This window comes from Euprymna scolopes, chromosome 2 (genome assembly GCF_053919585.1).
Source record: "Euprymna scolopes isolate OS-2025 chromosome 2, ASM5391958v1, whole genome shotgun sequence".
Taxonomy (NCBI): Eukaryota; Metazoa; Mollusca; class Cephalopoda; order Sepiida; family Sepiolidae; genus Euprymna; species Euprymna scolopes.
The window spans coordinates 55,032,584-55,059,044 of NC_136483.1; the positions used below are offsets into that span (position 1 = coordinate 55,032,584).

General features: G+C 30.9%; 1 protein-coding gene across 1 annotated transcript in view; it reads right to left on the reverse strand.

Moving 5' to 3' along the window:
- Window positions 1–26,461, reverse strand: part of LOC145291448 (dynein axonemal intermediate chain 3-like) — an 89,828-nt gene that overhangs the window by 15,017 nt on the left and 48,350 nt on the right. The window contains exons 14-19 of the mRNA XM_080137308.1: window positions 19,046–19,168; window positions 17,751–17,824; window positions 17,408–17,546; window positions 10,714–10,798; window positions 6,646–6,755; window positions 2,263–2,326 (exon numbers count right to left, since the gene is read on the reverse strand). Coding sequence (XP_079993434.1) covers window positions 2,263–2,326; window positions 6,646–6,755; window positions 10,714–10,798; window positions 17,408–17,546; window positions 17,751–17,824; window positions 19,046–19,168 — 595 coding nt within the window. The remainder of the gene's footprint in view (window positions 1–2,262; window positions 2,327–6,645; window positions 6,756–10,713; window positions 10,799–17,407; window positions 17,547–17,750; window positions 17,825–19,045; window positions 19,169–26,461) is intronic.

Below are 26,461 nucleotides of genomic sequence, written 5' to 3' on the forward strand. Positions count from 1 at the left end.
TTTATCATTTATAATATCGTTTAAGTGAGGTAATAAAAAGAAACATCCAATATTTCCAAGTTTTTTTGTTTGTCTTTCTTTTCTTTTTTTTCTTTTTTCAGTTAAAATAATAATAAGTATTTGTTGTATGAAAAATGTTTAACAAATTTTTCTCAAGGTTTTCTAAATGTTTTAAAAATCTTTTTTTCAAAAATGTATTTGAAGCTCCAGGTCTTATCCCTCTGACTTCTAGTTGAATATAATAAGAAAATAAACAAATAACTACGATAAGTTTTGAATAATATTTTTGTTTTTGCTTTTATATGTCCTCTATCAATGTGTAGCAGTAGTTACAGATGACTATGGCGACAGCAGCAACAATAGTTCCTGGTTTAAATGCTTTATTTACAATATCTGTGGTAGATTAGAAATTAATGTGCTTGATGAACTGGCATAGGAAAGTTACGGAGCTAATATATGCTACTCCTTTTATGTCTTTGTTTATTTGGTATACTCTTTCCTCTACTTTCTTTTTCACTTTTTTCATAGAAGTGTGGCATTGGATTTTTACGTCCAAGTGCAATTAAAACTAACACCAAAAAGCAAACGGGCTTGTATAGCCATGTTTTCCTTTTCATTTCCAAAAGCAAATTAGTTTTCACAGAAACGTTTTAACTCAATATTTTCCAACCAATAAAAATCGTGATAATTGTACAGTTTAATCAAGACATTAAAAAATGAAAATATCGAAAAAAAAAAAAAAAAAAAAGGTTATACCGTTTGTATCCATTATGGAACGAAGTCCTCCGAAAAAAAAAAAATTAACTTAATTTCATTAAGTAGTTTGTTTTTTTTTTCTTTAGAAAAACAAAAAAACAATTTGTTATGATACCGAGCAAAAGATTTGATTTTTAGGAAGAAAAGCTAGTATTAAAGAAAAAAATTCCAAGATGTCTGACTTCAACCACTCTCATAAAAACTTGTTTTTCTGCTGTAAAAAAAAAAACCCCAAAAAACTACTCAATCATTAAGTGAAATTTTTTTTAGAGATCTTCAGTCCAAAACAGACATATACAACATAACTTTTTTCAATATTTTCATTTTTTAATGTCTTAAGCTGTACAAGTACCAAAATCGTTTTAAACCCCAACAGTAACAAGTCTGTCAAAATTAAGCAAGCTTATAAAAACAGTGACTTAGTAAACTGAAATTTGCATTCTTCTGGATAACACCTTTGATGCAAGTGCCACCAGCTGAAATTCCCTTAAGTCTGCTGCTATTTCTCTAGTAACGACTTGGCCACCCAGAAGGTAAATTCTTTCACATACACACAACTGTAAAACAATCTTTATGATGCCTTTTACTATTACTTATTCAAAAACTTTCTCAGCAAACTTTGGTCTTTCAAACTATATTATACATATTTGTAAAATCATTGATATATAAAGATATCAGTAGTCATATATACTTAAATATAATATTTTAATTTATACAAATTTCATATTCACTATACTCTATCGATTATTACATTGTACCCAATATATAGTAATGATTTCAAATGTTAAAAAAATATCACTTGCATGTCATCAACTAGAATCGAAACCAAAATATTTAGCGCTCCAGCCTTATTTTTTAACATCTGAACCACCTATAGATGAATATCAAGATGTTAAAAATTAACCGAGATTAACGTATAAATGTATATTTGTGCATGCGTAGAGAAGCACTTTAAGTCAACTTATGCCTGCCAAGTTCCAATTTTATCAATTTTAACCACTTAGTAGCTATTTTTACTGGTAAAAAATTAAATTAAACTTGCTCCATAGGTCCAAATTCCCTATATATTGTTTCAAGTCTGTAGACCAAAAATTTCTATAGTCTGTATACCAAAAAATAGATCGTTCCTCTCACAGATAGACAGTTACTTTTACATATAGAGAGATTTTATTTATTAACTCATGTTTTCTCATTTTCATTCCCCAAATCGCGTTGTTGAGTTAGCACTTGCTAATTGCTGATCCATTCATAAGATTCATGTTTTTACTTATCGTTTTCATTCGCTAATTTAGTTACATTTGTATTAATTGTTAGTACTGTCCTTGGCACTTTTCGCAGACATTGCTGTTGTTAAAATTCACTATCTGAAGTTAGGAGTTGCGACAAAAATCTACCCTTGTATTAAGAATTTCTGTGATATCACTAGATAGCATCCTTTATTATAATTAAAAATCATTTTATAATAATTTTTGAATATATATGAATAAAAGATTTAACTATACTAACTCACTAATTTTCCTGAATCAGCATCTTTCTGAGGCATCCAATCAATATATAAAAGTTCTCCAATCTGAAAATTAAAAATAAAGGAAAAAAAAATTGAATGAATGAAAAATAAGAAAATAATTTTTTTTATAAAACCTGCAATCTACAACAAATGCGACAACATTTAAAAGACACATTATTTTGTATAAATAACTATCATTATGACTATGTAATTCCTGCAGATACGTACCTAGAAAACGGTTCTATTAACCTTGATATAGTGATATTGGACGAGAAGGAGAAAGAAGCAACTTTGGTACAAGTTAGTGTCCCCAATAATGCTGGTTTGAACAAAGCTGAGAGAGAAAAGATAATGAAATACCAAAGTCTTATGTGCGACATGAAAAAAAACTGGAATTTTAGGAAGATCTCTATCATTCCAGTAATTATATGAGCAACCAGACTCATTAAAAAGAATTTCAAAAACGACCCCTTATCCTCAAGTGGCCTCTAGGCTTGATAAGCGGTGACAGATGTAAAAAAAAAAAATTAAAAAAAAAAAACTGATCACTTTTTTGGAGAAAGTGAAGGAAATTATTATATTTTTTAATAGATTTTTGAAAATTAAATTCAATTATTGTTGTATTGTTTACTCATTTGGTTTAGTTATCCTGTGAAGTTGTATAATGACAAAACATGTACCTGTGAATAATTACATTTTTAATATATATATGTCACTCTACATCTGGGCGTATTTGATTGGTGAGGGAAAATTATTTCTAATTAGCATTTAGTTAGTGCTTTCTACTCAAAGGTATTGCAGGCAAAATAAACAAATAAATGACATCTTCAAAAAAGGCAATATACTTATTATGAGTGGAGATTGGCTCAGTGGTAGAGCTTCAGGCTTTATAATCTGGGGTTCTGGTTTCAAATCTTGCTAAGTTTAACCACACTTATGAGGTGTATAATGATGAAATATGTATCCCTGGATAATTATATATATATATATATATATATATATAGATATATATATTGTAATGATCCAGGTAGAGAGGGGAAAAAAAACGAAAGAAAATAATAATAAATAAATGAATAAATATCAGTGCGATCAGCGAACCCCCTTTTATTATAATCAGAAATAGACTTCTATCATCTACGCATTAAATTAGTTCTGCAAAAACAGTCGCGTTCTTTTTGAGAAATTCGGGGTTGTTAGGATTCTCTGTTGGAAATTGTATAACTTTGTGTAGTTTCTGAATCCTTAAATACCCCAGAAATTTCACCTGCCACAATTTGAATTTAGATTTTGAATCATCAAAGAAAAGACAATGGCTGGGCGCATAACCTGTTAAGTGTTGAGACATTATGTTGAACACAGATGGCGGCAGTAAATCAAATTGGTGAAGAATCAATGTAGTCCTAATCTTGAGTGTTAAATAATTCCTAGTAACAAAGATGGCGGCAAAGAATCAAATGACAGTGACAGAGATGACAGCGAACTGATTGAATCTGAAATTCCGACATTTTTTATAGTAACTTTTGGAGCTTCTGATTGGTTGATTATTACAACTGTGGTTATAAAAACGATCGTCAAAATCATTGGAGTCATATGCCCCATCATGAGTCAAAAGCATTTAAACATAACTTCATCACGGTTTTAGTCTAAAAGCTACTGAAATACTATAAAATGTGTTGAAAGATAGCTTAAATTTAAGTCTATTGAGTTATGTTCTTGGAAGTAACCAAATCTTTCATTGCAGATGTCTTAAATGCAGAAAGTGAGATTGTGAAACAATTTTCATTGGCTGATGCTAAGCGTCAATGCCACATATAGTTTATTTTTCTGTCAAGCCATTTAGTTTGCAATGTTAATGCAATGTGTAGCATGATGTCACATTCGAGCAAGCATTTTTGTTTGCCCTCACAGAACCTAGAAAATGTACTTTGTGATATACATTATATACATAGAGTAATAAAATATATATGGCGATTAAGCTACACAGAATATTCCACGTTTCATCCATGCTAGGATTCCTCAGGCTTATGCGAGAATTTTGTGGTTGTCTCGCCTTTTTATACACGCACCTTCTATTGAGTTTTAGTTAGCTTTCTAGTTTCCAAATCACCCTTCCTAATCAGCGAATGAGCAGGCATTACAGGACCCAGGCTCAGTTGACCCCCGGTTGACCTGTTCCTTTGTGTGTGCTGTTTTAGCGAGGAATGTAGATATCTAGTGAACTGACCTATTTTAAATCTAGGATAAATTTTTTTTTTATATATGCTTGTTTATATATATATATATATATATATGTGTGTGTGTGTGTGTGTGTGTGTGTATATATATGTGTGTGTATGTATATATATGCTGTGTGTATATATATGTGTGTGTGTGTGTGTGTGTGTGTGTGTGATAGTTTATGTATGTGTATGTTTTTTTATTTATTTATTTTTTGTTATTGTTAGTTTTAAAATTATTTTGTATCTCTATCCTCGAGTAAATTTTATCCTGTGAACACAGTTGTTCGCTATTTCTCTCCTACAGTTTAATAGATGTTGGGGTTCTTTAAAGTAAAGGATAGCAAAATTTTCATAAAGGCATAGTCTACATGGATCGTCTAGGTCTCTACATGTGCTTGCTTGTCTTACTATTTTCCATTCGACTACCAGCAAACGTCCGTTTTCCTTGAGTTCCAGTATTTGTTTGCTAGGGCTGTTTTCATTCAGTGTTTCTTATTATTGAATGTACTTTTGTGGTCATAATATTGAGTTTTAAAATCTAATGAAGTCATACCTATGTAATATTTCTTGTTATTCGGAGTTTCTTTTGCAAATATTGTGACCTGGTAAACTATGCTTTTGGTTAGATGTTTATTTTGGAGTGGGCAAAGTGTGCGGTATCTACAGTTGCATTTATTTTGTTCGTTATTGGTATTTTTATTTTTATTTCTAGTATGGTTGTCTTTGTCTGGAGTTGGTTTATTATTATTATTATTATTATTATTATTATTATTTCTACTAGTTACATATGTGTCCTTTGTGTTAGTTTTATTTTTGTCATGGTGTCCACTTTTTTATTGTTTATTTTGTTGTTGTTTTCATTGCTTTTATTTAATATGTTGTTATTATGTGCTTTAATTATCATCTCTAAATTTTTGCAGCAGCTGTAGGATAGCTTTAGGTTATTTTTATTGAAAATTTTGTATAAGGGATTGGTGGCGAGGAAGTGCTTTTCGATAAGATCTAGAGATTTCTTGCCAAGTTTTGTTTTTAACATTTGATTGTATGGCGTCATATACCAGATTATATTTCTTTTTTTTATTTTTAAATTTATTATAGTCATTGGTGTTTTGTTGCTTATATTTGATATCAATATTTTTGTATCCACTATTTTTTAGGGCTGTTTTATAGATATTCGTTGACCTGTTAAATACATTTTCATCACTTGAGTTATTGCTGAGTCTACTTCCGATCGAGTTAGGATTCTGTTTTATAATTGATGGTGGGTGATTGGACTTAGGGTTTACGTATATTGGATTAGCGTTATCTTTTAAGTAGGGTTCATATGTTTTTATCTAAATTTAACGTGACGTACAGGAAGTTTGTTATTTTTATGTTAACTAGTATGTCTACTTTTAGGCCTAATATTTTCATTTCCTTGCGTATGATTTTCTCAAAGTTATCTCCCTTGACTTTGCTGGAGTCTTTTATTATAGCTAGTCCATCATCTCTATATAGACCAATATCCGTAGTATCAAATATGCTTGTGAGGGTATATAGAATGAATAATCCTACAAGATCTGATGCATTTGCAGAATTCAGGGCACCCATTGCCAAATCAAATGAATTTGTCATTTTAGTTTTTATCCATTGGTTATTGTTATTTACTAGAACTGATTTTCTACATTTTTTAATGATGTTGATTTCTTCCAAGGATATATCAGTGTATGCCTCAGCAAATTCTAGGGCTATATTGAAAAGTTCTTCGGATATCGAGGGATAGAAGTCTATGATGTCGAACTGGATAAACGCACATTTATTTTTGTTTTCTATATTTTTAAACCAAGTGATTGCTTCGGCAGTATTTGCCTACTGGTTTAATTCTAGGTCTTGTTTGATTTGTTTGTTTACTCTAGAAAGTATTGTTTTACTAATTCTACCTATTTTATTTTTATTTTTTTATTTATTTTATAACTTACTACCTAGCTCTACATACGTATTGAGCACTGTTGAAGTAAATACTTAAAGTTTACGCATAAATTTATACTTTCGTATATTAATTTATGTGACTAAACGAAGTAGTTATATATATATATATATATATATATATATATATATATATAAGTTTAAAGTATGATTATTGATCCAAATAAATGTGATCCAAAGAATAATCTAAGTAAATACCTCAGTTCCAACAAAGACACGTGTATTCACAGATTGAAGAACTTTTTTATCTTTTGCTGATTCAGGTTTGCTTGAATATTCTTCTCCTTTCATTTCTTCGGTTTTGTTCACTGGAAAATATAATAACAAAATGGACACTGTCAAAACCCTTGTTCCTGAGTGGCCTTCGGGCCTTGATAAGTGGTGACCCCCATGTAAAAAAAAATAAATAAATAAAAATAAGTGAAGCATGCATAGTTTCCCGTGAGTGCATAGTAAATGAAGAATAAAAAAAATGACAAAGTTCAGCATTCCTCCCACACCATTTAGCCCCCAAAGTCCCCAGGGACGTCAAATCCTAGTGGAGTTCTGTATCATGCAATAACCCTTATCCCTGAGTGGCTTCCGGGCCTTGATAAGTGGTGATCACTGTGTAAAAAAAAAAAAAAAAAAAAAAAGAAATGACTAAGTCTATCATTTGCTCCCCCCTCCATTTAGCCCCAAAAGTCCCCAAGGCCGTAACATATTTAAATTTGAGTTCAGCACCATGCAAAACTGCTAAATAGACATAAACAGAAAATTTGAGGCAAATATGGTAAAATAGTCCCAAAAATGGAGGGTTTTTATTAGCCCTAAAAGACCCTCTGGGGCACACCCAAGAGTTATTGCGAAGTATAGACAAACAAAATTATATAGAAATCAGTTAGTTACAATTTTTCAGAAAGTATATAAAAATATACAAATCCAAAGCATCAATATTTTTAATAAGCACAAAAGTGTCAATTTTATCCACTTTAACCTAAAAGGCACCCCTAGGGGGGACAACTAGAGTTTTCCCAGAAAATCCGTTCTGTAACTTTTTTTACTCATATCATGTTTAATGTTTGTGCAAAATTTCAAAACATTCCAAGGCATAGTTATTGAGAAAAGTGCAGACAGACAAACAGACGAATGGACAAGGGTGAATTTACAAATCCACCCTAGTTTGTCGGGGACCAATAAAACTTCTGAATAAACCTGAACATTTTGGCAATACTTTTCTCAGAATCCAAAGTTGATTTTACAATAATTTTATTCTTAGCTAGTTTTCGATACATCCACTCTATAACATTAAGTGAATCAGATTTTCAAAATCAGACTTAAATAGCAAAGAATCGATCAAAATGATGTTTTTGAAGCAGACACTATCAAATTAACAGAAATGAAAGAGAGAATTGGCAAAATAATACTTAAGGACAAGAAAACTCTTATAAACCAAATTATATAGCAAAACACTGATAAAATGAATACCTAGTTATTGTTCTTAGTAAGATATTCTGGATCCTTCATAGGCTGGAGAAAAGAAAAATTTAAGCATCTGAACAAGAAAACTAGGAAACTAATGGTCATGCACAATACACTACACTCAAAAGATGATACTATGTAAAAAGGAGAAAAAGAGGAATGTTACATACAAGTATAAAGAACTGTGTGGATAATAAAAAAAAGAATTTAAAACGTACATGACTCAAAACATAGAAAGACTAATAATTGCAGCAAGAGGCATGACCAAAATTAAAATACAAGGTGCAGCAAAACAGAAAACTAAAAGAAAAGAAAGTTGTATGATTCAGAAGAATAACAAGAGCAGAGACATGTCAAAATACCTGCCCATGGCTACTAAAAGGACACCTAAACAGACAAACAAAATTGTTGCTAATGGCTGCACAGAACAATGCAATCAGAACAAACTATATCAAAGCAAAACTAAATAGAAGCCAAAGAAGCATTAAATGTAGACTCTATTGACAGAGAGACTAAATGATAAGCCGCATAAGTGATTACAGCAAACTACCCTTAAAAAATACAATAAAAATACAAGACATGACTATGGAAAAGGCAGTTCACTACAGGGACAATGTACAAGATGAACTCACCAAATTATTTTGCTTCCAATTAACTGTATAAAAAGATCTTAATATAATAATTGTAATGCTGAAAATCATCAATACTGAGGCATGAACCCATGTTAAATCCTACTTTAATTGCACGAATTACTTACATTGAAATGGGTTTTTTTCTGGTTTGTTTTTTATATGCTCTACTATCGATATATTTTTAAATTAAAATAAGTATTTTATATTTTTGACGGGCAATGCTGGGAAACGGCTCATTCTATAAATATATATGATATAAATAATTAATGAATTAGTAAAATTTTAATATGAAATAGGCTGTAATTAATATCTGGTAAAACTTTTATCTTCTAGTATGTTAAAGTCAAGAAAAAGGTTGTGTCTTTAATTGGGAAAAATATTTTAAATATTAATAAGAGAAAAAGAAAAACATGGAAAAAGAAAGAGGAAAATACACATGAGAAGGAGAAATAATTGTTACGAATGAATTCAAAAGAAAAAGAGAGACAATTAATTACAAGTTAATTTAACTAGAAATTTTTTTGTGGGAATTATCATAATTGCTTTATTGTTTAAATATCAATTGGATAAGATTACTGTTGTGTTATTTCTAAAATAATAGTAGTAGTAGTAGTAGTAGTAGTAGTAGTAGTAGTAGTAGTAGTAGTAGTAAATATTCGTTTATTTTCTATGTTCCATTTTGCTTAGTGTATAGAGTGAGTTCCTACATATCTTTTCGTCATCCATTTTTTCTAATTCTTTTAGCCTTATGACAATTACTCAATGCTGTTTGTTATTTTCAACTATAGACCTTGTGAGGCGCAATTTCCAAAACAGCAAAATTCTAATCTATATATCTATAAAAGTGAAAGTGTCTGTCTGTGTGTCTGTCTGTCTGTGTACATTTCCCTACACAATATCTCTGTCAATTTTCAGTCTACAGACTCGAAATTTGATATACAGGGTACTGAGATTTGGGAAAATCTTTATAATCGGTTTTCGGCCAGAAATCTGGCTGTTAAGGTGTCAAAATTCAACGATTTGACCTTTGAGAACTCTACCAAATTCCTCCGCCAATTTTGGGTCTAAACACTACACTTGAAATTTTAGATATAGGTTCCTTGATTTGAACCCAAAACAATAAATGTTAAGGGGTCATAATAGGGGTCAAAGTTAAAAAAAGAAATTGACCGCTGTGGTCTCTACCAAATTACTCAGACAAATTATGGTCTAAACATTTGAAATTTTACATAAAGGGTATTCAGAGATAGGGCAAGCTTTTTAATTAGTTTGGATAAAAAATTTGAGCTACCAATATATAAATGTATGTATGTTTGCATGTCTGCCTAAAACTTTCGACACAGGCGACGGATTTTCACAAGATCAGTATCGTTTTTAAGCTCGACCTTTCAGACAACAAATATCGAAAAATTGGTTAAAAACATTAATTTTTTCACCTTCAACTGGGCACTTTTTTTACAGGGAGAGGTCGCTTTTTTCGCCGATATTGTCGAAAGTCATCCCCTCTTTTCGATTGTCTAGCCTTAATTTAAAGCTACGTCACTTCCGGTTTGGCAGTAGTCATAACAGCAAAAACGTCACATTTTCCTCCGTTCTTTTCCTCCTTTGCGGTGCGGGTTCGAGCCTGCCTTCCTACTACCATTTTTTTTTTTTTTTTGCTCAACGTACACCTTCAAACACCCGAGCAACGCCGGGCTGAAATGCTAGTAACACATAAAATAATATGGTACATGACTTCTTGAGTAACAGTTGTTGTTTTGTTTGTTTGCGTGTGTGTGTGTGTGTGTGTGTGTGTGTGTGTGTGTGTGTGTGTGTGTGTGTGTGTGTGTGTGTGTGTGTGTGTGTGTGTGTGTTTTCCATTTAAAAAACATGGAGGGATGCTTAAACACACACACCCATAAAACCAGAAATCTATGTAGAATATCAAATATATTTGAGTGGAGAGCCATTCTTGTAATAGAAAAATGATCTAAAAACAACTGGTAAAAGAAATAACTATTTTATTTGAAGTTCAAAAACTGTCATACAAGGAAGCGAAAAACTCAGAAAACTGAAAATAAAAACAAAAGTTAAGGAATGTAATAAACCTAAATGATACAAAAATTGATCTAACCTATTTTTCCCGGTGAAAGGAGTTTTATTTGACAGTTTAAAATGAATAAATTGAACTTACAAACATTCCGGTCACCTTGAATTTCTGAAATGGAAAATTTTGTTGGATTATAATCTGCACCAGCTTCAGATTTTATAAGATTAATCTGAAAAAAAAAAAATGAAGAAAATCAAATGAGTAACAAATGTATGGAAAAAATGTAACAGATCTTTCTCAAGATTTCCTCAATGTTTTAAAACACATTTTTCAAAAATATATTTCAAACACCACGTCTTATCTCTTTGATTTCTAGTTGAATATAATAAGAAAATAAACAAACAACGATGTTGTTTGAAATAATATTTTTTTTTAATTTTTTTTTTTTTCTGAAAATGAGTTGGACATTCCTTCCTAATCGTTTTATATGGACACACATGTAAGTTGTGCCAGTCCAAAGTTGTTTGATCAAGTGAGCGTTGCAACAAAAAAATTTCATCCCAAGCAAAACCACACGTTCAGTTCATAAACAAATGATAAATGTTCCTATTTTTTTTTTTTTTGATAATTATAAATACTAACCATTAACTTAGGTTGACTTGAAGTCTTTCAGAATGAGATTATTTTTGCCTCACAAAATTAAAATACATAAGTTCCATTAACACAATTCTTTACATAAGAGCTACTAAGTGTAACATGGCCTTTACAAACAAACAAAGGAAATAAATAAATAAATCTGAGTCAGCATTTTTTCTTTTTTAACAAAAGTTTTTATTACTGTTATCTCCTGTTTCGACAACTCTTAAATACTCTTTCGCTGCCACAAGTCATATAACCTGGCACACATTTCTCCTACCTTCGACCACATGCCGGCCACAGCCGACCCATTCTCATCCTTGACTTTACACATCCATTTTTTTTTTTTATGCACACTTTGCTTCTGCTGACCACATGCCTTTTTTCTTCTTTTTTTCCTTTTTCTTCTTGCGCACATTTCCTAATTTGCATATACGCTTTTTTTGGCTATTACTGCTGTTGCTGCTGTTACAAAGTTGAGTGTCAGATCTCATTTCGATTTACGAAGCTTTCTCGCAAAGAAAACAACAAATTAGCAGGAGCAGCAAATACATTATGGAATTAGAAGAGACAGGCCCAACCATGACAAATAATAGCAGCAGCAGCTAAAAACAACAATATTTACAAATCTTTACAAAATAATAAAATACTCAACTCTGATTGGTTAATTTCCAACAGTGTGATTGGCTGTCAAAATCCAACTTTGACCAATCAGAAAAGACTTGCCGTGGGAACAAGGCACCTGCTAATTTGCATTTAAATAGAGAGGAGCCAAGCTAATCGAGGAGATTGCTCAATTGAGCCCGGCAAACGCCGCACAAATCCCTGTCAGTTGAGAATCCAGCTCCAAAACCAAGGAGAGCTACCAGCTTTAACCCTGGCCAGTTTGGCCTCGGGTCTCGACTACAACAACTTCACCGGTCTACCACCAGCTAATACTGACTTCCACACCAGACCACTGGTCAAATCTCCAGCCTAAGGATTAACAAATCCATGGAAGGCGCTACTACGTATGCCAGGAGACTTGACAGCTTGCCCGAAAGAAGGATGCGAATCGCCAACAAAAACTATGCTGAAATGAATAACCTTAACAGCAGGAACAAACTGTTGTTGAACTGAAGAACACTTTATTTTATTTTGTTTTTCTTAAGTTTGTTTTTAAAATAAACGATTGAGCAATGAATCACTTAAATTTAAACTTATATGGTTTGTTTGGTTCCTTCCCGCCACCATACACTTATTCATAATATAACACTGCTAAACTCTTCGCAAGCCAGCCATTCTTTGCAGCTGCTGCTGCTATTTTTCCATGTGCTCATATGCACTATCTTACAGCATGGATCCAACTTGTCTGGAGAAGTACACCAACCTAACTGCCCGGCAACCCTCAGAAAAACCATCTGCTTGCCTTAAATGTCCAGCTCCAATAGTCTGTCCTCACACTCAGAAAGCCAGCTCTAACTATTTCTCCTGTTGCGGACCAAGATATAATAATCCTAACTCGCTACAAAAGAAAATAATGAAATGAATGGAAGGAAGGAAAAAAACTCAATTGCTGAATAAAATAAACATGTTGTTTATTTTCTGTTGAAAATAAATGGTTTAGGTGGAACACATGTTCAGTTCAGTCGTTGACGACTACGTGCGTGGAAAAAGAGGAATAAAGTAGAGGAAAGAGAAATGGCAGTCTAGCATGTAGAAAAAGAAAGAGAGAGAGGTTGACCTCAGTAAAGCCGCTTGTGCATGGTAGCAGTCGGGCAGGTGGAAGTGTCTTCAGGCCACAAGCTGTGCACGCAAACTTGTCTGGTTGACGAACCAAGGCAAAAGGGAAGAAAGACGATTGTTGTTGACTTTTATACCGAGGTCAGCGTTCTAACTGCGCATGTCTGGATTTCACTTAAAAGGAAGTGTCGTCACCAATGTGTGCATGTTTGCATGCACGAGCGTGTATGTGTGTGTGTGTGTGTACGTGGATGTGTATATACATGCATGTGTGTGCGTACATGTGGGTGTGTGTATGTGAGGAAAAAAAAACATGTTTGAACACTCCTTCCGATTGATTTTCGTGTTTGTTAGTGGTTAACAAAATATGCAGCACAGTGCATGCTTATATGCTTAGCTATTTTGGAATTAATTCCTTGTAGTTGGAATATAACTTAAGGGGGATAAAAAAAAAAACACGGACATGCCAAATATCCAATTTATTTATCTTGTAAACTAAACTAATTTCTTTGGTGGGGATCACTAGCCACTACTATACAATACCAACTGTTACTCAAGTCAAAACTATCTCAATCACCTGCCAGTATCCCGTGTCTCTACAAACCCACCATTTACCCATGTATAAAGTATTATTGCCATATCTAGGCTGGTGCATCTGCCACAAGTCTCTCCCTCTTAAACAGGGTCCAAAAAAAGTCTCCAATCTAATAGAGCCTGCAATGTCAACCATCATGATCATGAAGAAGACACGGGTCCCTATTTACTTGCCTCACCACAAAGGCAAAGTTAGAGCCAAGGTAGATTTTTAATGTGGGGAAAACCCATCTATCCCCACCAAATCTGGGTACTCTGGATATGGGCAAAAATTAAAATTAGCTTAGTCCAAAAGGATTTTTCTCTCACTGATCAAGTACAGAAAAAATGAAATTTAGTCTCAGAACAGATGCTTCACATTGCTCCTAGCCAAAAGGCTAAAGAAATTAGTCCCAAGATAGACACATAGAAGTGTTCCATTAACATTTCTCTTCTTGGTTGTTACATGAGGACAGAGCTTCAAAAAGCTTATTTACGCCACCACTACTTGACACCAACTACTTTAATTAATTCTATTTCAAATATGTTCACTCTCCTATCATGTGACATAGCTTAACCAATCGAGGCATCTGGTATCTTTCAGATGATTTTCTTTATGTAACAAATGAATATTGATTTTTTTTCACTAAGAAATATTGAATGAGTGCAACTGAGAATTTGAAACACTCATTCATACAGCAATTAATGTTTATAGGATTGTAAAGTAAATACTGTTCAATCCGTGGAAAATTTGTAATGACTATTAAGAAGTGGAAAATGATAACATACATAAAATATTGAATGCCCTCCTGCGAGACGTGGTTGATATTAATGTCAGATGTTTTAGTGAAGTGAGGAACAAAGAGTAATCATTAGTTTGTTTGTTTCACAACATATCAACCATTTAGAGCAGTGGTTCTCAACTTTTTTTTAATCATGGACCCCTTTTCCCTTCTTTTTATCTTGATGGACCCCTTCATAACTATTGGTCATAAGACAACCTTCTATTTTTCAGTAATACTAGCATGGGTTCCCGGCGTTGCCCGGGTGTTTTGAGGTGTATGCTGAGTAAAAAAAAAAAAAAAAAAAAAAAAAAAAAAACGGTCAATTTTTTTTAACTTTGACCCCGATTATGACTCCTTAAAATTTATTGTTTAGGGCTCAGATAATCCACGTCAAAGGAATCTATATCTAAAATTTCACGTGTTTAGACCCAAAATTGTAGGAGGAGTTTGGTAGAGTTCTCAAAGGTCAAATCGTTGAATTTTGACCCCTTAATCGCCAAATTTCTGTCTGAAAACCAATCACATCGATTTTCTCAAATCTCAGTACCCTGTATATCAAATGTCGAATCTGTAGGCTTAAAATCGACAGAGTTATTGTGTAGGGAAATGTACACAGACACAAAGACACACAGACACACACAGACACTTTCACTTTTATATATATATATATAGATAAATTTTGAGGTTTTAATAATCCACAAAATATTATATAATTAAGCTTTATTTTTAAATGAAAACTAATTTAATGCAAATAAAATATTCTACAACAACTATAATAATTATGATGATAATGATAATAAGTATTAATAATAATTTTGTGGACCCCCAGAAATATTCCATGGACCCCTAGGGTCCATGTGGACCCCGGTTGAGAACCCCTGATCTAGAGTTATTTAATGTTGAAACGATATTTTTTGGAAATGAATTGTTGCATATGATTATTCAGACACAAGTCACTATTATGATTTTCTTTCCTGTTCACATGCCTGGTGCTACCAGATCAGGCTGTTTGAAGATATTGGCTTCCTGACCCAAAATGCACTAAATATTGACGTTATTGTTTTTTTTTCCTTTCGTTTTGCAAAACTCAATCATGTTCTGCAAAGTGAAAAACAAACAACAATTTCCTCTATAAAACAATCAAAGAAAAGACTAGAAGATTTAAGTAACTTGAAGCATAAAAGTTTTTTTCAAAAATTACTAGATTCAGCATTAATTAACCAGGAAAGGGTTGATATGCTATAAGATAATCAATCAAGAAAACAAGTTGATATGCTGTAAAGCAAAACAACCAAACCAAACTAATGCTCATATGGATGGAAAGTCAGGACAAGACTATGATTCTGTATGTGCTTATTATATCATAATACCTTTCAAATATTTAATGTGTGTAAGTATGATTTAGGTTTCCTCTTTCAATCGCTGCTAGATTAAACAACAGACAGAAATTAACTCCCTTCCAAATAATCTAATTATAATGGCTTATTAGAACATGCTAATATTGCTTCTACAGATATGAGATGAGAAATTGCCAGTCAAAATACAGTAGAACTCCAGGATACGGTGGCCCTAGGATACTGTATTTTCAGGTTACAATGTGGAATACAATGTTTTTCCGGTCCCTGGTTATGGCATTTGCCCCACATTACGGTGTTATTTATAATGTTATTTGATTATATACATATGTATTATATACTGTACTGTATTTTGTTTCTAATTTTTAATGCTGTATCCCAGGGTTCTACTGTAATCTAATTGTAATGATTTATTAGAACATGCTAGCATTATTTCTACAGATATGAGATGAGAAATTGTTAGTCAATAGAGATAAAAAAAAAATAAATAAAAGGATACTGCTGATGAACACCATCTCCTTTATAGGTGTGAACCAATGGCCTAATAACTGGTCAAAGAAAAGCTTACTTCAGCCATTTCTAGCCCCTAACAATATCTTGGGATGAAACTAGACTGTAGCTGTTTGACCACAGAGCTAAAGATGTTCTCGTTTTCTCCGTACACAGGAATTCTTCCCTTCACAAACCCTCCCTTCTGACTCAGAAACATCTTGGATTCAATGGAGGATGCTCAACAAGAAATGGAGCAATCAAAAGTTGCTATGGCTACAAAACCGATCAAACCATCTGCAAATGTGGAGAGGAGGATGATGCATAGTACTCCTTTCTTTACTCTCTACTACCAAACAAGTTCAACTTGAAACAGTAATGTAACCACATGTTTCAAAGAAATGCAAAGAAGAAGAAGAGTTAAGATATGCTCAATACAATTGTTGATGTCACATTTTGTATGAATGTTAATTAATTTTACAATACATGTCAAATATCAATTCATCATAATAAAGATTATGACACATAATCAACAAAAATCATATATACATGTGAGAAAAATGTTATTGAGCATAAATGAACACTATACCTGAAAAAGAAGGGACGGAATATTGTTTGGTTGGAAGTGACTTATTCTGATTACAGATTTGCTGTTCAGTAGAGCAACCAAGTGTAAATTTAAGCCTTTCAAAATAAAATATTGTTACTCGTTTTAAATTTGACTTGTGATTTTATTTGTTACAGCAACGATCAAGACCACATGATTGACACTACAGTGAATGTCGAAGTCAAGCATTGAATTTAGAGTAAAAATATAAACATTGATGAGGAGAATAATCTAAAGAAGAAAACTATTTGAGATACTTTTTATAAGATTCTTATGGTTTTTTTCTAGAACTTTGTGTTACAGTATAACAATCCTAGAAGATGGATCAAGAAGATAACAAAAAAACACAGACACATGAAAGACTAACAATGTCAATCAATTCATCCTCTCACCAATTAATTAGTCACAGAATAGGCTGCTATGAATCTTCCATTAATGTTTCTCTTCTCAGTTGTTTATCAGGTTGTACTCCACTGATCAACAACAAATGCTACTTGAATCTAAAACTGCCTCAAATATGTCCTCTCTCCACTCATGATCTTGCTTAACCAATTAAAGCTTCTGGCATCTTTCAGGCTGTAGATTTTATGCAAAAGAATCCAAACAAAAGAAATAGCCTGTCAATTATCTGATAAAGAAAGATCATGACAAAAAAAGGAATGCTTTTTTACCCTTAACATTGGTTTCCAAGTTAAGTCCAAATGTTGGTAGGTGCCTGTATTGTCTGAGGTGCTATGGCTTGATTTTCTCGCTTTTTCACTTTCACGTGGCTGCAGTTTAGGACTACGCATGTCCCAAATCATTATTTCACTGCAAAAGAGTTAAAAAAAAAAAAAAAAAAAAAAAAACAATACACCAGTCAGGCCTATTTGTAAATATTATAAATAACAACAATACTTCATTTATATAAATATCAAATACTTTTATTTCATAGATTTTAAAGAACTCTTTGATTAAAGGGGATTACTATTATCAAAGACTAAATTAAAATAAAAAGCAAAAAGAAATACATACTTATCAACTGCACAGGTGATCAACTGATTGCACATTTGCTCTTTATTTTCTGTTGGAACGCCAAAACGGTTAATCTTCAAAATAATATGCAAAAACAAAAAGAAAGAATATCAGTTTTGCTCTCCAAAATATCAAGTACAAATATCCTCAAAATAACCATTTCTAAACTTTCAAATCTTGTCTTCCACTTTTCTTATGATCGTCTGTTGCCCTTTATTCTTCTGCTAGATACTATATCAATCTTGTATATTTATGGTCTTTGACATAACTTTGTTATGATTGGCTAATGATGAAGCATCACCATTCTTAAAAAACTGGTGACCCTACCACTGAAATGAAAAAAAAAACTTTAATAGTGCCATTTATAATAATAATCATTCTCTAAACTATTAGTTATTAAAAAAGATAGAACTTATGAAAATAGTTAACTTCAGGGGAGTTTATTGCTTTCGATGTATTCAATTCAGTCTCCTTCTGTTTCCTTTGATGGCTGCCATCTGTAACTATCCCACATGTGGCTGTCCATGAGTTTTAAATATTTTTTCACATAGTTTATCAAGTATTGGTTGTAAATTCATACACAATATAATTTCATGATTCAATTCTTTTGTTTTTTCTGGCCAGGAAATGCTGCTTTTTGGAGCTCTACCCCAGATGTGGCAACAGTACTCCATCTTAGCCATATTTGACTTTCTAGAGTTGCATCAGGAGTGAGGTACTTTATGGAGAGGTAGAACGATCCCACCATCTTTCCAATGATTTTGGCAGTCTATCTAATGAAGGGCTTCCATTTCAGGTCAGGGGTAAAGGTCAGTCCCAGAAATTTAATGCTTCATTGAGGCAAATGCCCTTTCATTTCTACAGGGGCAAAAGCAGACATTTGAACAGTGGTGGTGAAAAGACAGAAGTTTGGTTCTGAATGTATTAAACATAACTAACCATTTTTTACCTCATCATACTACACACACCAGGTCGGAGGAGAGAGAATATGCTAGATCCTGATCTTTATCAGCCTTGGAAGTATAATGGTAGTAGATGGTAATATTGTCTGCATAGATGTTGACGAATGAACGAAGGATGTGATTTGTGAGGTTGTTGATGAAGATCAGGAAGAGAGTTGAGCCAAGGATGGATCCCTGAGGTATGTCAGTGTTAATACTGTGAGCTTTAGATTTCTGCCCATCAACAACCACTTGTATAGACCTATCAGAAAGAAAGGATTTGATGGTTGTGAGGACATTCCTAGTTATAAAAAAGAAGTAACTTTTGTAAATATAATTAGAATGGCAACTTACATCAATATGGTCAGGAACCCAGCATATATCTGTAATGCATGCAACATGACTACTTTCAATGCTGGACAAGGCAGTATAACGAACAATTGGGGTTTCAAAATATGCAGCGTCTTCAAATCCAGGCTAAAATAAACAAAACAATGGATGAATTGAGATTTTCTTCTTTGTTTAAATCAGTGTCAATATTATATATTATTATTATATATTACAATATGAAATTTATAAATTTCATTAAGAAATATAAACAAAATATAATATGAAACATAAAAAACACATACAATATGAAATGTTCAAAACCTGATATGTAATTTCTTTAAATATTACATGAGGAAACAAACATACCTTTACATCCAAGTATTTTGAAGAATGAAAAGAAAATTTCCTTCAAAACTAAATAATGAAGAAAAATTACTTTTCTTTTAAACATATGTTCTGATATTATTACTTGATTAGGATAACCTATTCCATCCCTGCACACTGTTGAAAAATGCTGATTTGCAGTAAAACAAAACAACCAAATCAAATACCATAAAAATATTTGAAGATATAAAGAACCTGAACTATAAACACTTTAACCAAAATGACTGGATTTGGCATTAAATAACCTGAAAAGTGTTGATATACTATGAAAAAGATAACCAACCAACTTGCACAGTATCACAGGATTTTTGTTAAATGCAATAAATCTTTAGTATTTTTATGTACAAAAAAAAAAAAAAAAATGAATGTTAAGTTGTTGACTTAAAAGGTAACTACATTTTATTTCTCTACTTGAAACTATATTAGTTTCAAGTAGAGAAATAAAATGTAGTTACCTTTTAAGTCAACAACTTAGCATTCATTTTTTTTTTTTTTTTTTTGTACATAAAAATACTAAAGGATTTTCACACAGCAAGAGTAATGAGACATGAAAAACTTAGCGTTGAAAAGCCAGTCTTGCTGACACCAACCTAACTATATGTCAGATTGTATCTGGAGTTAAGAAAAAGGTTAATACTAAGAAGGAAAATTTTGGATAAGCATATATTTGATTTTCGGAAAGAGCTAAATATAACAGATGAGTACATATTTAATTTTGTGTAATATTTGTGTTTTCAATCTTATTAACAGCAAAAATAAAAAAAATATGTCAAGTTTGTGTGCATATATGTTGAAGGGAACCTGCTTCAAGGAGACCTCTTATAAAAAAACAAAAAAAGAAATTAAATAAGCGCCTCTGAGGACAGCCTGCATTGGAAATTTGAAATTTCTGTTTAGTATTTACTGAATTCACTGCATTGTACCTAACTCAATGTGAATACCATCTCCATCTACCTGACTTATAGCAAAATTTTATCCCTTTACTGTAAAGTTCCCAACACTCTGAGGGAGTTTTGGACCACTTTCATTTGAGACTCTTTTCCTGTTCCCCAACCATACAAACATGCAGACATTTAATTGTAATGTGAACAAACATCTTGCTGTGCAACTCATCACCTAGATGACCTGTCCTTATAATAGTAGCGCATATGCTCCAGTGGTAATATACTTTGTTTAGGATGAGCAAAGTCTGTATATGGATGCTATAACAAACATGCTATTGAGGTGATATAACCAACTACTCACCTTGATTACTTTTCCCTAAAACAGTAGGCCCTTATACTTCAGTGGCAATATACCTTGCCTGGGATGAATAAAAGTGTAAATTAATAATAACCTAAAAGTAATTAACAGATGGATAGACATTTTCCATCTTTTATAAGGCAAGGTCAAAAAGTAATGCAATTGGTTTTATTGTATAACTAGCCTACCTGTATCCCGGTATTTCCCGGGAAATCAGATTATAGACGAAATTTAATATTGCTACTATTACCACTAATAGTACTGATAATAATAATGTTAATAATATTAGTAATACTTAGAAAAAATATAATACAAATAATACTCATAATTATACTAATAGAACTAACCATAGCAATAAAATAAATATATTAACTAAGAAAATAAATAAAATATTAGAGATAATGGTAATAAATGAAACAGCAATAATAATAACAACAGTAAGACAAATAATAATCATTAGAATAATTGTAACAATAATACTGACAATAGTAAAAATAATAAAAATAGTAATAATAGAATAATAATAATAATAATAATAATAATAATAATAATAATAATAATAATTAATAACAATATCAATAATAATAATAAAAATTTCAAAAAAATAAAATCAAAGCCATGGTTATTGAGAAAAGTATGAAAGATGAATGAAATGAATTCTTATGCCCAATCTCTCATTTGGCAGGAGATGGGGGCAGCAATAAATCAAAATAATAAAAACCAAAAATAGAAAAATTGTAGAAAATCAAAACATTCTATTAGCAAAAATAACAAGTTAGAAAAGCATTTCATCGAAGGCATAAAAATTGTTAAACAAAATGTTTTTGCTATAGGCTTTAAAAATAAAGGTACAAGATTCAATTTGAAATTTATTTATCTTCAAAGTATACTTTTATAAATTTTACAAAGTAAGGTATAAAAATTTAATTTAAATTGAATCAAAAAATTACCTTGGACTTATTTTATGTAATGTACATTCTGTTGCGCTTTAAAAAAAAATCATTGAAAATTTTATATCTATATCATTAATTGCTAGATGAAAGATAATGTTTTTAAATTGGAACAAAATGTACATTGCATAAAATAAATCCAAGGTAATTTTTTGATTCAATTTAAATTAAATTTTTATACTTTACTTTGTAAAATTTATAAAAGTACACTTTGAAGATAAATAAATTTCAAATTGAATCTTGTACCTTTATTTTTAAAGCCTATAGTAAAAACATTTTGTTTAATCCTTCGATGAAATGCTTTTCTAACTTGTATCTTATCTTTTTAAGATTATATTTTAAAACTCTCCTTCTCTCTATTTCAGTTTGTATATCTCCTCACACCACAACTCATTTTTGCAACCTCCTCTTTGTATTATTACAGGTCTGAATATTCTCTGTTTCAGTTTGTATTTCTCCTCACACCACAACTCATTTTTTGCAACTCCCTCTTTGTAATACAGGTCTGAATAATGCGAAAATCTGAATTTTTTTTAACAAAAACTTTAAAATAACTTTTTTTAGATTAAATTTTTTTAAACTTCTTTCAGAATAGAAAATCTTAAAATTTAATAAGGAACATATTTCGTATAGGTTTCATTAACAAATATTCAATACATAACGAGAAAAATAGAGATGAAAATTTCAAAAGGACTGTATAACTGGTTACGGTCAATAGTAGTCCTCGCCAGCGAAAGTCTTTGTTATTGTTATTCTATTATTATTATTATTATTTAAAACATTTTGTGTCCTGCTCTTTCATGCGAGGACTAATATTAAAATTAATTAATAATAATAATGATGATAATGATGTATAATGGAATAACTCCCGACTACTTTTGTGGTTTGACAATTGTTAGGTGAAATTGCCCATGTTAAGAATGGCTTAATAAATTTTCTTACATTGACTACCTGTGGTGAAATAATAATGTTATTTAGAACACCGTTCTTAACATGGAGGATGGGGTTGTTAACTATTCTGTAGTCTCACCTTAGAATTTAATATATAAAATTGGGAAACTAAAACTCTCTCAGAAAATTATATTACGCATGAAGGTTATAGTAATGACACTTTTCAGCTACAGAAACAAAATGGAGTTCAGATTAAAGAAACTGACTGAAAGCAAAAACGAAATACGAAACCATCACACAAGTCAATATAACTGAATTTTTTTTTCTTTCATTTATATTTAAAAAAAAAAACATTAACAGTTTTATTTATTTAAATATACAGAATATGAACCGAGATGTTTACGGTATGTGTTTATTGAATTGTTAGATGAAAGTACAAAATAGTTGAAAAAAAAAATCATGGTTCATATTCTGCATAAGTACCTTTAAAAAAATAAAACTGTTAATTTTATAACATAAATAAAAATAAAATTCTTTTAAATAAAATAGTTTTTTTATTTGGGAGGCACTTTGTCTTGGTGCAAAAAAAAATATGCTGTGGTCATACCCTGTAGTGAACACCTTGGGATAAATTCAATGTTTACAGTATATTTTTATTAAATTGTTACATGTTTACGATATGTTTTTATTAAATTGTTAAGTGAAAGTACAGACTATTTTTAAAAGCCCTGGTTTGTTTTTGCAAAAGTACCTTTAAAATAATTTTATTTGTACTTTTTGTGGTAGTGCAAGAACTGTTGTCGTACCCAAGCATGAGCACTTCGAGATAAATTTATTGTTTATGTTATGTTTTTATTTAACTGTTAGATATTTATGAGAAATCGTAAGATGAAAGTACTGAATAGTTAAAAAAATAAAACTGGTTTGTATTCTGCATAAGTACCGATAAAATAAATAAAACTGTTAATATTTTTTAACATAAATAAAAACATAGCAACAACAACATTAATAATAATAATAATAATTATTATTATTATTATTATTATTATTATTATTATTATTATTAGCAGCAGCAGCAGCAGCAGCAGCAGCAGCAGACATTACTCCAGGGGATATAAACTAATTGAATTACTACGTTTTTTTGTTTGCACAAATGTGCACACTCTCTCTTCCCAATGGGAAATTCACCTGAAACCTTGTTTTGGGTTTGCATATATATGTGAACTGAAAATGTTTAATATAATGTATGCATGTTATTTCAGAGCAGTAGCAAAGAAATTTATTTCCTATCTGAGTTTCGTAAATTAGTGAAATTTTAATTCTTTTGTTTTATGAAGCAGAAGCAGTAGGTAAATTAAGAATGTAAAAGTATTTTTTTTTAAGTTAAAGTAAAAAAAAAAATCGGACAATACTGCCATGTACATTAGAAACAGTTAAAAACGAGCTGATAATATATCAGTATCAAATTTTTTGGTGTGAAAATGAAAATTTCCTGTACCATCATAACCACAAAAGAACAATTAAATGTTTATGAAGAATTATTGGAAAATTTTGAAACCATTAGTTCTGGAGTTTTTCTGTGAATGAGAGATCCTTCTAGACTGAGGAAATTATATTAAAAAATGGAGCATGCAATAGAAACATTTTTTATTTTATATGTACAAGTGAACTGGAAGAATAATTATAATTTATGTGCATTATTTTAGTGCGTTGGTCAAAAAATATAATTCCTATTTTCGTCTCGTATTACTTTTCCTTATAAATGACGAAAAATGAAACTATTAGTCCCCAAGTTTTCCATTAAAAGAACAAAAAAAAAAACTTTTCTCCAGTTTCAAAAAAATACAGAAAGAGTAAATCTTATAGACAGTATTTTAAAATACAGAAACTACAGTTCTCGTTATCTCCAATCTTTCATTAAGAATTCCTCCTAGACTAAGTTAACTATAAATATGTCTGGAATAAAGTATTTTTAAATGCTGAAAGTATTTTTCATTATCTCTAGCCTTTACTTATTTGAGAATTCCTTCTAAACGGAGGTAATTTTCTCTTGGAAATAAGTATTTTTTAATGCTGAAACTGTTTGTTTTTCATTATTTCTAATCTTTCCTTGGTTGAGAATTCTAGACTGAGGTAATTATTAATTTGATTGAATTCACTGATCCTTATAAATTGTTTCTGCATATAAAAATAATTAAATTGTGAAACTAATATCGTGTTTACATTATGGACACCTTAAAACAACATTTCTACGGTGTAACTATTTTAAGGTGCATATGTACGTGTGTTGTTGATAAAAATCGTAATAATCAATTAATAATCAGAATTTCATGATGTTTTTGATATTTATTCACATTTCGATGAATTTATATTTAATGAAAAATGCAGTTTTCATGAAATTAATACTACAAATTGCAAACATATTATAAGTGAGATGTTAATATTTTAGAAAGCTAAATTAAGCAAAAAAGCATTTTGTCGTTTACCACAAATTCGTAAAAAATGTAATGAATTCAAATTTATTTTTTTGTGAAAGAAATTTAAAAAATTTCTCACTAATATATATGGTAATCCGTTTAATGTTAAAATAAAATCTCAAAAATAAATAATTTTTGATAGAAAAATTATTAAAAATTAAGATCCATTTATTATTATCCGTTTATTTATGCTTACATCAGTTGATGTTTATGATTTACAATGAATGCCTTGGAAAAATCACTTCCGACTAATGCTTACCAGGTTTAAAATACAAAAACGAACATATGTTCGCCATTAATCTTTACGTTGTTAAAACTTCATGTGTCAGCAATCAAGTCATAGTGTACAATTTGTATCCATCCATTAAAAAAAAGAAAAATAGATTTTGTTCCCTTATTTCTCAAGTTTTGACTTATAAAAAAAATTCATATAGATATAATTGCAATTCTAGAATGGGGTAAACGTAATAAAGAATTTTCTGAAACAGTTTTGTAAAAATCACACAAAAATGATATCGTCAACGATATGGTTAGAATTGGAGCTAATTGATTTTTTTTAATTATGGTTTTACATTCTAAAAATTAAATTGAATTAGGAACACATGTAATAATAAATTTGTTTGTTTGTTTGTTTGTTTGTGTGTATTCAGAATTGCAAATGTTTTCTATTTTTTCATGTAAGAAAAACAAAATTCCTATTCTGAAGAGTAATTGTTTCTAATGTAAATGTTTATGTCGAACTGCTGATGACAGTCTATTTCGTTATTCCCACAAGGCAAGCAAGCAATTTAAGTTTTTAGGCTAACACAGTATGTAGTAAATGGCTGTATTTAAGAAGGTGATTAATTTTCAGTGACATGTGGGTATTTATAGCAATAGATAAAAACACCCAGTTTCCGTTAAAGGACCTAATTTCATCAGGGTGAAACTATTTGCTACTCCTTATGTGGGATTAAGTATTTGAGAGAGCGAGTCAAAAAGGATAAAATATATTATTAAACAAGGACAAAATGCATACACTGTTGGCTAAGAACATGCTTTAGTGACTCTAAGTTATACATAGAAAGTGTTTTCTTTTCTTCTGATATCAAAATTTATAAGGGAAAAACTGTCTCTATTATATTAATCTATAGAAAAATACAGAAAAAATATGTCATGCATAAAACATAACTATGAATCACAGGTTCGCATCTTTATTTCTTGGAATAATGACCATTTCTTTCAATGGCAAATCTCTGTTTCTTTAATTTAACCAAAATGATAGGTCTGAAGGTTACAAATCAGGTGAGTATGGAGGATGTGACAGTGTTACCTAGTTGAAAAAAGTGGTTACCTTACTTGTTCTGAGACTCGAGTTAGGTCTGGCGTTGTCATTTATAACAATAATAAGTAATGAATTTGTCTTATTCTAGCACTTTTTTACAGGATACCCTATCATCAAAAATGTATTAATTAGATCCTTACATTTATTTTTTCAATGGCTATCAATGATTAGT